General features: G+C 36.9%; 1 protein-coding gene across 1 annotated transcript in view; it reads right to left on the reverse strand.

The window, feature by feature from the left end:
• Window positions 1-320: 320 nt before the first annotated feature.
• The window catches only part of LOC110026515 (probable serine protease EDA2), a 77,196-nt gene continuing 60,184 nt past the window's right edge, over window positions 321-17,332 (reverse strand). Inside the window, exons 11-12 of the mRNA XM_020727481.1 lie at window positions 1,590-1,673; window positions 321-803 (exon numbers count right to left, since the gene is read on the reverse strand). Coding sequence (XP_020583140.1) covers window positions 1,612-1,673 — 62 coding nt within the window. The 3' untranslated portion in view covers window positions 321-803; window positions 1,590-1,611. The remainder of the gene's footprint in view (window positions 804-1,589; window positions 1,674-17,332) is intronic.

The following is a 17,332-nucleotide window of genomic DNA, read 5'->3' on the forward strand; positions in this document are numbered from 1 at the left end:
TTTTTAAATATGAATTTCAATAATAAATAACTCACTCATACAAATATTAAAAGCCAAATTTTGTAACTCAATTTCCAGTAACCCTTCTCGAAACAAAATATTCTAGGAAAATTTACATAAGTTACCATACAATTCTTATGTATTTATTTATCTAACACTCAAAATTTGATATTTATATTTATAATAGTTTGATATCATAAATTTATACATGAAATTATATATTTCACTTTTAAAAAAATAGTAATGACAATACCTCTAAAATGCCGCTAGAATTTTACGTGAGATGCATGTAAGTATGAACATGTGTTAGAAATATATACATAAGAAAATTTGTGGTATGTATTTGTTAAATCTTTCTAGGAAATTCATGGGGGCTCACATAATCGAGAAAAAATTGCATACGTACGCAGCGCTGCGTACGCCAGGTAGGTTACAAGGAGGGTATTGAGGGTTATATCCATATTATAACCTCTGTAATCTCCCTGTAACCTACCTGTAACCTACCTATAACCTACAAATATATGAAAACAGAAGCGCAAACTTACTGGAAGGTACAAGTAAATTACAGAAAAGTTACAATATATATAACACGTATATAACCCCATAATACCCTCACTGTAATCTAACTAACATACACAGAAGATAAGCGATGCTGGCTGGGAGGTCACCCATAACTCTGTCATTGCTTTATAGTGAGAGAAGTTATTCATGCACAGTAAGTAAAAGCCTCACCCAGTAGTTCCATCCATTATAGGTGGCTTCAATCTCCTTTTGGCAAATTGCTTGTTTTATGAAATCGCCACCTATCAAAGTGAAATAAATGAATAAGATTCTAAATTTTATTTCTATAATAAGAGGATTCACATCTACAGCATAAATGCATAATGGAAGCTTATGGATCGCCCTGATAGCAAAAGCCTAGGAGCCATTTGGGATCATTTCTATTTTGTATTTTTATTTGTTTTTTTTGTTTATATTATAATTAAAATTAACACATATTCGATATGTTAAAAATAAATCAACTTAATTCTCTAAACACACTCAAAGTAAATAAAAATTATTCTAATGTTTTTAGAAACTGGCTGGATTGGTTTTAAAAAGCAAATTACAAATATACAAAAGATATATTAATAAATATTTTTTACAAAAAAAAAAGTCAAAAATAAAATATAAATAAGAAAATTGTCCGAATAGAACCCTCAAATTTTAGGAAAATTTACATATATACCATACAATTCTTATTTATTTACATATCTAACACAATGTTTAATATCTGCACTTAATACATCTTGGTGTCATAAGTTGTGCAATAAATTTACAGAGGAAATTATTATCCATTAATTGTGCAAGGAAAAATTTGATGATAAAAGTATAATGACAACTTAATTACTTTCTCTAAACCCAATGTAGGCTGAAACTTCACTGGACCCAAAATGAAAAATAAAAAAAAAATGAAAAAAAGGGCTAAACAATATTCCTAAAACAATGTTCAAAATTAGAGGTAAGCATATAAATTATAATTGTATCATAAAATCATACATTTACTTCTATTTCCAGAAGCATATTTGTACATGAAAAGCTTAGCTTACAGTTTAAACTTAAATAGCCAGGCTAGGAATAAGAAACCATGCTCCTTGCTGTCCCAAAGAAATGAGATCCATCATCATCATCCTCTAAAACATGAATAAGCACAAAATAAGAAAAACAATATTTTTATCACAAAAATAACAAATATATATGTAGATATATATATGTGTGTTTGTGTGTGTTTGTGTGTGTGTGAGTTTCCTGAATCAGAGTCCTCTACTTATAGGTTTTGCTTATCATAAGATAGTTGACAGAAGAATTAAGATTTTGCAAAAATGGAAGACATTAAAAAATTTTTAAGAAGTTATAAAGCACTTTATATGATGTGAATTGGTATTGGGGATTTGAATTTGCAACATTATATAAAGTTATCTAAGCAATCAATATCAAGCTTGGGATTTTCATACGGAAATTTGTCAACAAGAGTATATCTACAAGCTGAAGCCAATATACTTGTTTCCTCATCAGTGAGAAACAAAGCGGGTTTGCCATTCTTGCTTCCAAGTTTTTCAATAAAGGTATAACCACCTCCAGATTCATGTGCATCATGAAATTCTTGAGGGAAGAAATAGGAATGGTCACCTGCTCCGGAAGTAGAACCCCCGGAGACAGCCTCAACATAACTCGGGGCCATTCCCCCAAACCGGAACAAAAGTAAACTCCAACGCAAAAATCCCACGCGCCAACACTGGAGCTGAAGCAATGCGAACAGTAACAGGGAACACAAATCTCGAACAAAAACAGGGAACGCAACAGTGGTCGGGCGAGATGTCGCGCGAAATCGTCGTTTGGTGAAAACGTCGCACTTAAAAAAACCAGGAGCGAAGCCCTTCGTCGTCGGGAACGAAGGAGAGACCGAAGGACGCAACAAGCTTGTCGTCTGACAAGAAAGAGACGACTCGTTGTCGGGTATGACAAAACCGAACGACGCGAATCTTTGTCGTCGATGCCCCTGGAGAAAGACGATAGTTTCAACGTATGGAATCTCTATCGGGCGAATCCCTAGAGCAACCTGACGCCGATAGTTCCCATCTTGGTTAATTCTAAGCACCAGGAAGGGTCATGACACCATAAAGAGGCGCTCTTTTTCAACTTGATAGCTGTTAATTTTACCCGCTTGTCCTTTGGCACATCTTTATATTCGAAGATTCGTTCCACAGATTGCAGCCAATCAATAAACTCATTTGGATTCATGCCTCTATCAAACTCTGGTTGATCCATTTTGATGCAAAATTCCCTGCGGCCTCCATATGTGGGCTCCTCTCATGACGTCCTCTAATATTGAATTCTGAAGTGGCGTGGCAGATATTCCTCGTCAATGATATCTTCCTTGAGGAATGGATTCAGATCCTCGTCCCGTCTTTTTCAACTCTCTAGATCGCGGTTAGGGGTAATCTCCACCTAGGTCCCGTCATTCATCTTTTCCAGTCTCTGTTGCAGATGATAAATTTCCCGTCATATCTCATCTTAAGCAGAGGGTCCAACATGTATCTCCGTGGTGGCATGATTAGGGTTTAGGTTTGGAAGGGGTGGTTGTGGATAAGAAAGAAAATTTCTTGATAAGATGGATGTTAGAAAACCCTAAGATAGAAGTAGGATTAGACTAGCTCTGATACCGAATGATACTAGTTAACTCATAACGGAACGTAAATATTATTACTAAAACTTCAAAGGGGTTCTAACAAGAGTTCTTAGTAGAAAATAAAAAACACAAAACAAATTGGAGCCCAATGGGAAAGCCAGAGACGGTGAGTCCTGTGGGTTGGCTGTGAGGATGTAGTGTGGTGGTCTGCAACAAGAGGTAAAATGAGTGGGATGGGAAAAGAGACAGCCGGTTCAGAGAGCAGGAAGCTTTGCGATAGTAGTGGAATCGTTAGGAAGAGTGACGAAAGCAGTAGAGGGGGTAGATGAGGTGGATAATGATACCGAAGTTAATCCAAAATAAAACGTAAATATTATTACTGAAACTTCAAAGGGGTTCTAACAAGAGTTCTTAAAGTAAAAAATAAATAACACAAAACACAATGGAGCCCAAGGGCAAAGTCAGAGATGGTGAGTCCCTCCGACTGGTTATGAGGAGGTAGTTTAGTGGTCTGCAACAAGAGGTAGAATGACTGGGATGGGTAAAGGGACTCAGGTTTAGAGACCGGGAAGGTTGGCGGGAGTGGCCAGTGAGGGTGGTGCAAGCAGTAGAGGGAGTAGATGAGGTGGGCAACAACAGAGGAGGTGTCGTCGGGACTGGAGCGAAAGGTCTAGAAAGGATCCGGAAGGAGGCACGACAGTCCTGGGAGAGCAAGAGGCAAGGGGCAGCCTGTCTGGTTGATCAGGACGGGAAGGGCGACAGCCTGTGTGACTTAAGGAGTCAAGGAGTGGCTTGATCAGGAAGGGAAGTGCAACAATTCTATGTGGCTGAAGAAGGCATACAGTGAAGGGATGAGCAACTGTTTTGTGCCGCTAAAAGAGGCAGGCGGGGAAGAGGCTGCAAGAAGGGGCGATGTCTAGGTACTTGAACAACAGAAAGAGGCGAACAACAGGGACAATCAACACCTTGGGCGAGTTACAGCCGGAGCACCTTCTCGCTGTTGAATACAACCCTTTAAAGGGAGAAGCACCCGGAGGTAGAAATCAGAAGTCAGCAAACAATAAAAAACTATCCTCTAAACAAGCCAACAACATACATATAATGAATAGTAGTGGATAGAATAGGAAAGGGATATAAAAGGAATGACATAGAATAGGAAGGAATCCCCCTATGGAAGGAATCAAATAGGGAAAAGGGGGAAAGTCATTGGAGCGACAAATCCCGCCTCAAAGGACCAAGAGGGAGGGCCGGTCTAGCCTACTGTTGGACTGTGACTTTCCCTGCCGAACTGCAAGTTGCCTAAGCCCTGCATCACCATCACTTCCACCAGAAAACACCATCAAGCTATCTTCCTTCTTGTTGTTACAACACACTCAATATCTACATTTGATGACCACAATCAGCATGCACATCGTGTTCTCTCATCACGTCCACAATTTTGTTTGCACAGTAATCATAGATAATCATGGTTTTGATGCCATCAGCCCACTTGATCCTCTCAGTTCACTCACTTCATGCCATCTCTAGCTTCAAATCCTCTCATGTTTTGCATGCCAAAAATGCTATTTACATACTTTGCCACCACTTCATGTGTCACAACCCCAAATCTTTGCAAACTGAACTGAAATTGAGAAGGGTCAATCTCAAGTAAACAAGCACTTTTATGAGAGTCAATTTACCAAAATGCATATGAAAACCTCAAGCTTCAGGAGATATCTTCTTAGATGGTCTTAAGAATGTATGACAAGATTCATGGAACGAAATTGTCAATGATGGTGATGTTCTTTGCCTTGTATCTTTCTCCGTGGATGAATTTCCTATTTATCAGATCTTCATGATGAACTTCCCATTCATCTCTATTCTATAAAACAGGTATCATTTAACACTACATTAAAGTCAACAACTTCGATCTTTTCCCCTACAACATTTCAACTCCCTGTAATAGCATTTACTTGCAACCCATGGGATTTGATTAACATCATAAACTAAGTTTAGGTTATTTTTTTGTATTTTAAGATTTAATGTCATTTAAATCATAATTTTTTATCCATTAAGTTTATTTTATGCTGAATTATCCATTTGGATAATTTTACTTAATTTATAAAAAGTTTAATATGATTCACATTTGACTTATCGTACAAATATATTCTTATAAATTGGGTGAGTTATGCATTACAGTGAATCACCGAAAATTTTAACCCAAAAAATAGGAAAACCTATTAATTTTAATTTTATAGTTGAAAAAATATAAGAAGTTATGTTATAAAAATTGATTTAAATGTAAAAGCTTAGAGAATTGAGAAAAATATCAAACGACCTGCACAGAGTTTAAAAGAACAGTCTGTGAGAGATTAACTCGGATCATTATCTGTCTTATTTTAATTTAATTGATTCAGACTTAGATTATTTGATCGAAAAATATATGTATAAACTAGCCAAACAATGAGAGAAGAAAAGTAAAGATTTAACTCAAGTAAAGTGTATTAAAGATGAAAATCAAAAAGTAAAGTGTATTAAAGATGAAAATCAAAAAGTACTTTTCTTAGAAAAAAGATATTCAACATAGGTGGGTGAGTTATTTTGATAAATTTTTTAAGGAAGTTTATGAAAATACGATTGACCTTAGTGATTTTAATATCGTAAATGATAATAAAACATTTCATTTTTACCGTCTCATTATTAAAAAAGAAGTTGAGGAGACTTTAAAGAAAACCAAGGGTGGAAAGTCTCTAGGACGTGATGATATCCCAATTGAAGTGTGGAAATACTCTTTAATATTATTTTAAAAACTAAAAGGATGCCCGAGGAGTGAAGGAAGAGTATTTTGGTCCTCATTTTTAAGAATAAAGGGAATGCACAAGAGTGCAAATTATAGAGGAATTAAGTTGATGTGTCATACTTTAAAATTATGGGTGAGGGTAATTGACATAGGTTAAGACGCATTACAAAGATTTCTCATAATCAATTTGGATTTATGCCGAGCAGGTCTACTATGGAAGCTATACATTTATTGAGAGGTTTGATGGATAAGTTCAGTGATAATAAGGAGAATCTACATTTGATTTTATTGATTTAGAAAAATCTTACGATAAGGTTCCAAGAGATATCCTTTGAAGAGTTCTTGAGAAAAAAGGTGTTGATATGACTTATATTCAAGTCATTAAAGACATGTATACTAGAGTTGTTACTTGTGTTCAAACTGAAGGAAGACTGACCAAATATTTTCCTATTTCTATTGGATTACATCAGGGATCGACTTTAAGCCCATATCTTTTTTGCTTTAGTTATGGATGGTCTTACTGGACATCTACAGAAGGATGTACCTTGGTATATGCTTTTTGCTGATGATATCCTTCTTGTGGATAAAACGAAAGAAAAAGCCTAGGAAAAATTTGAATTATGGAGGTCTACATTGGAGTCTAAAGGCCTTCATTTAAGTAGAACAACAACTGAATACATGAAATGTAATTTCAGTAGTAGTAGCTCTAGTGACAAAAGTGTGCCTTTGGGTGATCAAATTATTAAAAGGTGTGAATGATTTAGATATCTTGGGTCTGTTGTTCAAAGCGATGGTGATATAAATGAGAATGTTAATAGTAGAATTCAAGTTGGTTGGTTGAATTGGAGGAATGCTTCGGGCCTTTTGTGTGATAGAAAAGTACCGCTTAGACTGAAAGGAAAATTTTATAAGACGGTGGTGAGACCTACAATGCTCTATGGCGCTGAATGTTGGCCTTCAAAAGAGAAGCATAATAATAAGTTAAGTTGTTGCCGAGATGAGAATGATTAGGTGGATGAGTGACTTTACACTTATAGACAAAATGCGAAATGAATATATCCGTGATAGGGTTGGTGTAGCTCCTGTGATGAACAAAATTAGAGAAAGTCGTCTTAGATGGTTTGGTCACATTAAACGTTGACCATCTGATGATCCGATTAGGAGAGTAGACGTTTTAGATTCGACTTGTGTTAAGAAAGACAGAGGTAGACCTAGGAAGACTTGGGCTTATTGTATAAAAAATGATCTTAATTTAATAGAACTAAATGAAAATATGACACTAAATAGGACGCAGTGGAGAAAATGATTCATGTAGCCGACCCCACGTAGTGGGATTAAGGCCTTGTTGTAGTTGTTGTAATATAATTTGCTTAATTTTAATTTTATATTTAATTTGTCTGAAATATTTAAATATAGGAAGAAAATTAAACAAAACTAACAAAAAAAAAAAAACTTCAATTAGCCCCAAAATTTCTCTTCCACAGACCATCTCAATTTGCATGTCATCAACGCCATGTGCAGTTAATTTTACATTTCACATTCATTGAGGGAATGTAAGTGTCATTTCTAGGCAACTTCAACATTTCAGATGCATTGACAAAACTGGTTTTGTGAAGAAAGGACATTTGAGCAACTTCAACGATGATATGGTTATATTAGAATTGAGACATACACATCACATCCTTAGCCTGTCGTTTCAATTGTATTTAATCGAATTGATTAATGATGTCCCCTTTAACAAATTTCAATGCTCCAAGCACTCGAGGCAAATAGGGCTTTATTTGTGTGCTTCACATTCGCACTCCGTCGATTTCATTGGGACCGATAAATCAATCATGGAAAGTCCCTGCTTTAAAATTTTTGATACTCTGAATTCATAAACAGTCTATTCTATACACATGCATTGTTTGGCCAACTTCGACTATGGTTGAGACACTGTGAGCCGTATTTGCACGATATCACATTTAATGTTTGCCATTTTTCGTCACGTCCACACAATTTACCTTGTGAAACATGTATGGAGGTCAACAAATATATTCTATGAAATAAATTTGCGGAACATATAATTGTACCAAAAGATAATATTAAGTCTTTTGGCGAAGATATAAGAAAAGAGTAGTTGATATTGTCAATAAAGTAGAATAAATGCCCGTTCAAGTTAAGCAACCTAGAGTAAATGCTGTTGAAAAATTGATACACTTGGTCCTATCAATGTTTTTCATAAATTAAATAAATAGGCATGTATAGTAAAATACAGTTCCAAAAACCATTCAACCAAAGATGCACGTACCATCTAATGACATTAGAACTTGCATAGATTTATATACTTTGGCATAAATTACTCTTTAGCATATCCTTTAAGTTGCATTTACTTTATATTGCACTTGTTTCTCATCTTAAATGGCAAAATCATTTGATATACTTTTAGAGATATAGATTGATATTTTTCGCGTATAAACTTTATAACATAAGAACATAATTGACACCCTAATGATTGCAGGATAATCCAATCAAGAGATATCCAATATTTGTTATTCATAAGTTATATGCTCGGTACATTTCACCAGTTCACAGGCTTAAGAAATCTTATAAAATGAATAAATTTGCTAAAGACGTTATTTGGCAAGAAAATCATATGAATAAAAAAGGTTTACAGTGACACCCGGGTAATTGAGAAGCAACACAATCATTTAATTCTTGATATCCTAACTTTACTTCAGATTCACAAATATTCATCATGGTATGATAAGTGATGAGTTCAATCTTCTAAAATTAAAAGCAATACATATAGTACTTGGCCAATGCTTTTGATTCCTTTTAAATTGCCAAATTAGCTTGGAATGAATCAAATAAATTTGTTCTATCAACCGTAATAAGAATTTTATTCATGGAATACACTGTCCTATAGGATTCAGATTCTCATGCTTATAGATGAATAAATGACAAATTACTTGCAAATTGCTAACATAATGTTAACAAACATAATCATATCAACTATTATATGATCTGGCTCGAGGCTTGAAATTAACCAAGACGGGAACGGATGATCGGACGATGAAAATAAATTCTCTATTTTTCTATTTCTATTGCTAACAATTAAATATTCAAATATTCATGAAAGAGCCACTGAAAAAATAAATTTAATTAACAATTAGAAATTGAACCTTTTCGATTGTTTATGATTTCTGTATACATTTGATCATCTTCTGTTCATCTTAATCAAAAGCTTTAACTTGAAAAAAATATTAAAATAAAATAATGAGTTATCTAAAGATAACCCAGGAGCAATCACACTTCAAAACTACAATAACCCAAGAAAAAAAATTCAATATGCATGTTGGTCTTCTATATCTTTACAACAACAACAAAACCTTAATCCCACTACATGGGGTCGGCTACATGAATCCTTTTTCTCCATTGCGGCCTATTTAGTGTCATATTTTTATTTAATTCTAATAAATTAAGATCATTTTTAATACAATAAGCCCAAGTCTTCTTAGGTCCACCTCTGCCTTTCTTAACATAAGTCGAATTTAAAACATCTACTCTCCTAATCAGATCATCAGATGGTCGCGTTTAATGTGACCAAACCATCTAAGACGACTTTTTCTAATTTTGTCCGTCAAAGAAGCTACACCAACCCTATCACAGATAAATTCATTTCGCATTTTGTCTCCAAGTGTAAAGCCACTCATTCACCTAATCATTCTCATCTCGACAACACTTAACCTAGTATTATGCTTCTCTTTTAAAGGCCAACATTCAGCATCATAGAGCATTGAAGGTCTCACCACCGTCTTATAAAATTTCCTTTCAGTCTAAGCGGTACTTTTCTATCACACAAAAGGCCCAAAGCATTCCTCCGCATCAACCAACCAACTAGAATTCTACTATTAACATCCCCATCTATATCACCATCGCTTTGAACAACAGACCCAACATATCTAAATTGTTCACACCTTTTAATAATTTGATCACCCAAAGTTACATTTCAGTCATTAGAGCTACTACTTCTAAAATTACATTACATGTATTCAGTTTTAGTTCTACTCAAATGAAGGTCTTTCAAATGAAGGGTCTTTAGACTCCAATGCAGACCTCCATAATTCAAGTTTTTCTTGGGCTTTTTCTCTCGTCTTATCGATGAGAAGGATATCATCAGCAAAAAACATACACCAAGGTACATCCTCCTGCAAATGTCTAGTAAGACCATTCATAACTAAAGCAAAAGATATGGGCTTAAAGTCGATCCCTGATGTAATCCAACAGAAATAGAAAAATATTTGGTCAATCCTCCAGTTTGAACACAAGTAACAGCTCCGGTATACATATCTTTAATAACTGGTCTTCTATATCTTTATCAGAAATAATTTATTATGCTAATCTTTTTATCAGAAATAATTTATTATGCTAATCTTTTTATACGAAATCATTGAATAAACTAATGCATGCATCAAGAATCTTTTCAATTGAAAAATACTCTCAATTTCTATATTCATTACCTTTAATTTTCTTTTACTTTATACTTTTTACATGCACATCTGCCCTTTAAGGATTACCATCAAAATAACCTAACGCACCTCTAGGCGATATTATCCCGTCGGCACAGCAGTCAGTGATCTAACCATCACAATTGTCTGAAGTGGAAATGCCTTACTTGCTTCTGATCGACATTATCCCATCGGCACAGCGGTTAGCGATCTAAATGTCACAATTTTCTGGGGTGATAAGCTCTGTCTACTCGCCCTTGACTTATATTATCTTGTTGACACAACGATTAGTGATCTAACAATCACAATTGTTTGGGGCGGTAGAAGACTCTACACGCGTGGGTACACTGATGTCCCACTGTACCATTAGAAGATGAACTCCTCTTTAGACATATAAGCATTCATGTATACCATATTTTCGTTTTAATCTTTCAAAGCATACATTACTTTCAAGTGAGACTTGTATTTATTTACTAAAAATCATGTAACTCTATTAAAATCTATAGTCAAATGATAATCTAAAAGATGCACATTTAATCTAGTTCTAAAGGTCAAATTATAATCTGACATATATATGTAGTCATTCAAGGCACTAAAATATAAATCGTTATTAGAATATATAAATCTTGTATTAATTTGATATATTCATAAACTAAACCATTATGCAACTATTAAGAGAACAACATTTAACATGCATATATCATGACTGAACATATGAAGAAATCTATATGATTAATTTTCATTATGCAACTATTTAATCATGCATATTTTTCTTATCTGATAATATGAAAAATCTGGCGATATGAAAAATCTACTATAATCTCCAGATCACTAGAACAAATCACATATGAAAACATATATAAATATGAAGAACATTACTGTAATTCAGAAATAAAATTACTCACATCAAACTCAAAAATTCCCTTCTCGTTTGCTTTGATTGTTTGCACAAATTGAATCACTAATTTAATAAGATATTAATATTAACTTATTAACATTTCAATTCAACTTATATAAATAATAATAAATGAAAACACCAATTCCTAATCCATACATTTTCTTTCTCTCTTCTGTTAAAGTCAACAATTCTGATTTTCAAATCATATGATGCACAATTCTTCGATTTAAGATTTACATCATAAATCAGTATAAACTAATATTAGTATTAATAAGATTTATTTAAATGAAGATAAATTTACACTAATCATACCTCGGTATAACTTAAGGGCTGCTTGGCTCGATTTGGCCTTCCACACACCTATACTTCCTTATTTGATTTCATATTTCAATTAAACTTATAATTAATATTTAACAAAAAGACACACATATATATATATATATATATATATGTATATATATGGCATCGGCAACGGCATCGGTGTCTGCTAGTTTCGCTCCTCCTTGGCGATTCCCGACTGTGATTCATTGATTTCTCATTTCTCTCAGTCGTCTCCCACGACGAAGTTTCACTCTCACAGACGTTCTCCAGTCGATGAGTCCACGACGCGCACGCACTCGACGGCGTCTCACCTGCTCTCGACCACGCTCGCAACTCTCGTACTCCACGACGACGACGCTCGCAGCTCTCGTCCTCTAGTCTCACGTTCTCGAACTCCGCAGTCGAGGGCTCGCGTTCTCCTGCAATCGACGGCTCGCGTCGTCTCTCTTCCTCTGTCGCCCTGCCCGACAGACAGTTCCTACTCGGCTCGAGTCTCTCACCCGCAGTTGACGGCTCGCAGGTTTTGCTCGTTTCAATTGCCTTGCATAGCAGTTTTGAAGATGGCCTCGACAATGTGTTCTTATGCCAATGCACTTGTCGGCGACTGTCCTATTCCTACCCGTGCTCCTCTTTCAGGTTCAAAGTCTGGTTTTCATATTGACAAGTGCTGCAATATTCCTCAATCTTTTCATGGCGCTCTTGAAGGTGGTGACGATCACACCTTCATAAAAAAAGTGGGGAAAAAAATGGGAAGCCTGCTCTTATTCTCACAGAGGTTGAAACTAGTACTCTCAGAAAGATTTTGAGACTATGAACCTATTGAGCAGTTGGAATATTGGTTTACTTGACGGTCAACACATACTGATTCATTTGTCTCATGACGTTGATTACACTCGCATCTTTTCTCGAAAATTTATTAAGATTGATAATTGTAATATGAAAATTCTGAAGTGGACTATTGGTTTCGACCTAAAAGCGAAGTGACCTAAAAGCGAAGTTTCGACCTAAAAGCGAAGTCCCCTATCATTCCAATTTGGATAAAATTTCTGGGGTTAAAATTACATCTGTTCAACTTGAAAATTCTCTACTCTTTAGTAATTGCTTACGGTAGTCCTACGCTTGCTGTCACAAAACCTCCCAAACCCTCTGTGGCTTGTGTGTTAGTTGAGAGAGATATCACTCAACCAGCTCGGGATGAGGTGTGGATCGAAACCACTCACAACGGGTATTGATAAAATATTGAAATCAAATCACACCCTCCTTATTACTCTCATTGTAGTATGTTTTGCCACAACTCTACTATTTATATCATTTGCATCCTCATCTAAGACCGAATATCGTTAAAGAACAACCACCTATTATCCCTATTGAGAAGATGCAACCTGATCCTCTTCCCAACACCGCAGTTCCTGAAAAAGAACATACTGCAGCTACAGATCCAGTTGTGCTTATACCACCCACTGTTATTGAAAAAGACTCACATACATGTCAAGAAACACGAGAGGACTCTTTTGATACAATAACATATCAACCAGTACAACATGTAGTTGCTTCTAATGTTCAACAATCTGCACATCTCTAGCACAATTTAGAACAAAAAGAACAAAATCGGGGGAGCCAATCTTCGGAAGAGGAATGACAGGTCTACTCCAGGAGGAAGAAAAAGAATGAAGTCTGACTCCAGCTCAAGAACATATTAAATGATACATTAATTACTACTGGCAATGACAATTATCTTACCAACTTATTAGCTTGCTCCTTCCCTAGAACCAGAGGTACAGACAAAACCAAATTGCGTTGCTCTCTAGCCACATGATACTATATATTTCAGCATTTTAGGATTTTTCTTTGTCTCTGTGCTTTTCTGTATTTTTAAGTTTTGGAACCCCTTGTGGTTTTGGTGTGGGCAGAATGCCATGTTTGGGCGCTCCAACACATTGTATCTATCTTTCTGGTTAATATATTTGCCTTTTTTGGCTTTATAATATATATATATGGCATCGACAGCGGGCTCTGCTAAGGTTTCGCCTGATGGTGATTCCCGGCGCTGAAACTATCTCCGACTAAGCTCGCAAATCGTCTGTCCTCTCCAACCTGACGATGTCGCTTTGTTCTCTTTGTTTACCGAAGACGACGACGACATTACGACGCGCCTTCATTTTCTTTGCGCCTGACGACGACGAATTGCGCGCTCGTCGTCTCCTAAACGACGACGCGCCCTTGCTCGCATTTGTCTTCCTGCCCGACTAACGCTCTGTTCGCACGTTTTGCAGACGGACGCGCCTGCCCGACAGACGGTTTCTTCTCGCATCCTGTTCTTATATTTGTTATATTTGCGCCCCGCCATCTCTCCTGACCGTGACATCTTGGGAGGGAGATGGCCTCGATGATCTGTTCCTATGCAAATGCCCTTGCCGGCGACTTATCCTCTCCTGCTAGTGCCCCTCCTCTAGGTTTACCGTCTAGTTTTGCTATCGGTAAGTCCTGCAATGTTCTAGAATCTTTCCACAAGACTTTTGAAGGTGGAGGTGATCACACTTTTTATTAAAAAGCTTAAGAAAAAAGATGGGAAACCTGCACTTATTCTCACAGAGGTTGAAATCGGTACTCTCGCGTTCTCTTGACATTTTTCTCTAGTGGAGAAATTCCTTTATGGTCACCCAAAACTGGAGATCATTAGGAAGGAGTTTGATGCTATGAAACTATTGGACAGTTGAAACATTGACCTACTTGATAGTAGACATATACTTATTCAGCTATCTCATGATGCAGATTACACTCGCATTTTCTCTTGTAAAACTATCAAGATTGACAATCGTTTTATGAAGATTCTGAAGTGGACAGTCGGTTTTGATCAAAAAGCGGAGTCCCATATTATTCCCGTTTGTATAAAGTTTCCGGGGGTTTCCGGGGCTAAAATTACATATGTTCAACATGGAAATCCTCTACTCTTTAGCAACTGCTTTCGGTAAGCCTCTCAAGGTGGATAGTCCTATGCTTACTGTCACTAGACCCTCTGTGGCTGGTGTGTTAGTTGAGAGATATCACTCAGCCAGCTTCGAATGAGATATAAATTGACATTATTCACAACGGGTATTGACAAAAGGTTGAAATGAAACCACATCCTCCTTATTACTCTCATTGTAGTATGTTTGGATATAGCTCTACTATTTGTTATCGTTTGCATCCTCATCTAAGACCGAATATCACTAAACAACCACCTATTATCCCTGTTGAGAAGATACAACCTGACCCTCTTCCCAACACCGCTGTTCCTGAGGAAGAATAACTTACTACAGCTACAGATCCAGTTGTGCATATACCACCCACTGCTATTGAAGAAGACTCACTTACACGTCAAGAAGCACGAGAGTGCTCCTTTGATCCAATAACAGATCATCCAGTACAACATGTAGTTGCTTTTAACGTTCAACAATCTGCACAACTCCAACACACATTAGACCAAGATCAGGTGAGCCAATCTTCGGAAGAGGAATGACAGGTCTATTCCAGGAGGAAGAAGAAGAATGGAGGCCGACTCCAGCTCGAGAACATATTGGATGATACATTTGTTACTACTGGCAATGACAATCATCTCACCAACTTATTAGCTTGCTCCTTTCCTAGGACCAGAGGCAGAGGGTAAACCAAATTAGGTTGCTCTCTAGCCCCTGATACTATGTATTTCAGCAGTTTTAGGTTTTTTTACCCGCGCGCCATCGAATCACAAACCCTAGTAGAGACGGAATCGAAAACATCGCGCTTTTTGGTTCTTCTTATATATATATATGTGTGTGTGTGTGTGTATACATATATAAATATATATATATATATATATATATATATACATGTCCGACCGCTCTGCTAGGGTTCTAGCGTTTCGATTGTCGCTGCTGACCTTATCTCCGCTCCCTCACACGTCCATGCACTTCGTCGATTGCGACAGAGAAGACGCGACTCTGCTGCGTCGTCTTCGCAGCGTTGTCGACGACTCCACTGACGCTCGCTCGCCCGCGCTTGTCTCCTCTGCGATCGTCGTTCCTTCGCACCGAGCAACGCAAGGCTTTTCCTCCTTCGCGCTGCTTCGCGCCCGCGACGAAACCGCGACTTATCATCCGATCGACGTGCACTGCTTCTATGTCTGCGTCTGTGCCGATCGACGTTTCTTGCTGTAGAAATGACATCAGGGCGTTCCTACGCCGCCGTACTCGCCAGTGATAATCCCGTCTTCGCCCCTCTTTCAAATAAGTTTCCGCAACAATGCCACGACAATTTTGTTCTTGGCACTGAAACCAGATTTCTCAAAAAAAGCTTCCTGTAAAAACAACAAACCTGCAATATTTCTCACTGAGGCAGAGATCTCCACCCTAGCTGCGCCCTGCCAACTGTTCTTAGTTGGTAAGTTTCTTTATGAAAACCTTAAACATGAGCTAATTCGAAAGAACTTTGAACAAATGAAGCTGAAAGGGGGTTGAAAGATCGGTAAATTGGATGGTCGCCACATTCTTATTCAATTATCAAATGATGAAGACTACACTTATTTGTTCGCGAGAAGACTTTTTCGAATAGAAAACCAGGTGATGAAAGTTTTAAAATTGACAGTAAATTTTGACCCTCGTACTGAACCTCCTACCATTCTTGTTTGGCTGCGCTTTTCAGGTTTGAAGATCCACCTTTTTGATCAAGAGTTTCTCTTCACTTTAGCGATGGTGTACGGTAAACCCCTCAAAACTGACACGCCTACAATGAATCTAACTCAGCTTTCAGAAGCTAGAATTTTGATAGAAAGAGATATTACTTTACCTTTTCCGGGAGAAATATGAATTATCACACAACATCAGGGATTTTGGCAGCAAGCAGAACTTTAACAGATAGCACTTTATTGTTCCCACTGTCGTATGTTTGGACACTCTTTTTTGGACATTCTATCAGTTGCATCCAAATCTAAAACCTCCAAGTAAAAATGCTACTGGGTCTGCCCCACTTCATAGCTGTCTTTCTTCCGCACCTGAGTGCATTCTACAGACTATTGAAACACTGGTTGACATGATGCCACCTCTCCCTCCCACTACTGGAGACAATACTGTTTCTGTTCTTCCGATTGATGTATTGACAGATGGCTTACTTGGACATCCTACAATCTCTATCATTATTGAAGCTCCACATCCACAGGATGCATCAGGTGTTGAAGAGACATGCTTGCCATCTCTTAAGAATCAGAATGTTGTTACTGCTAGTCAGGAGCTAGGGGCTCATTTTCTCCTACACGCCCAACAATCTGTTGACCACACCGATGACAGGTTTACACATCTAGAAAGAAAAAGAAGAATGAAGACACTCCAGCTTGGAAACTTAATGGATGATACTCTAGTAACTTCGGGTATGGAACGACACTCAACAATTTATTAGCTGTCTCCGCTCCTAGAACTAGAGGCTGAGGCAAGACCAAGCTGGCTCATGCCTAGCAGCTTATTTCATGCAAGTTTTATTTTTTTGTGTTTTATCTATGTTTCATCCTTTTACGATGCTAGTGTCTGATGAATCATATGGGTAGGACACCTTTTGTGGGTCCTCTCATACAACCTCTATGTATCTTTTCAATTTCAATAAAATTAGCCCTTAAACGTTTATAATATATATATATATGTATATATATATATATATATATGTATATA

This window comes from Phalaenopsis equestris, unplaced genomic scaffold, assembly GCF_001263595.1.
Source record: "Phalaenopsis equestris unplaced genomic scaffold, ASM126359v1 Scaffold000374, whole genome shotgun sequence".
Classification (NCBI taxonomy): Eukaryota; Viridiplantae; Streptophyta; class Magnoliopsida; order Asparagales; family Orchidaceae; genus Phalaenopsis; species Phalaenopsis equestris.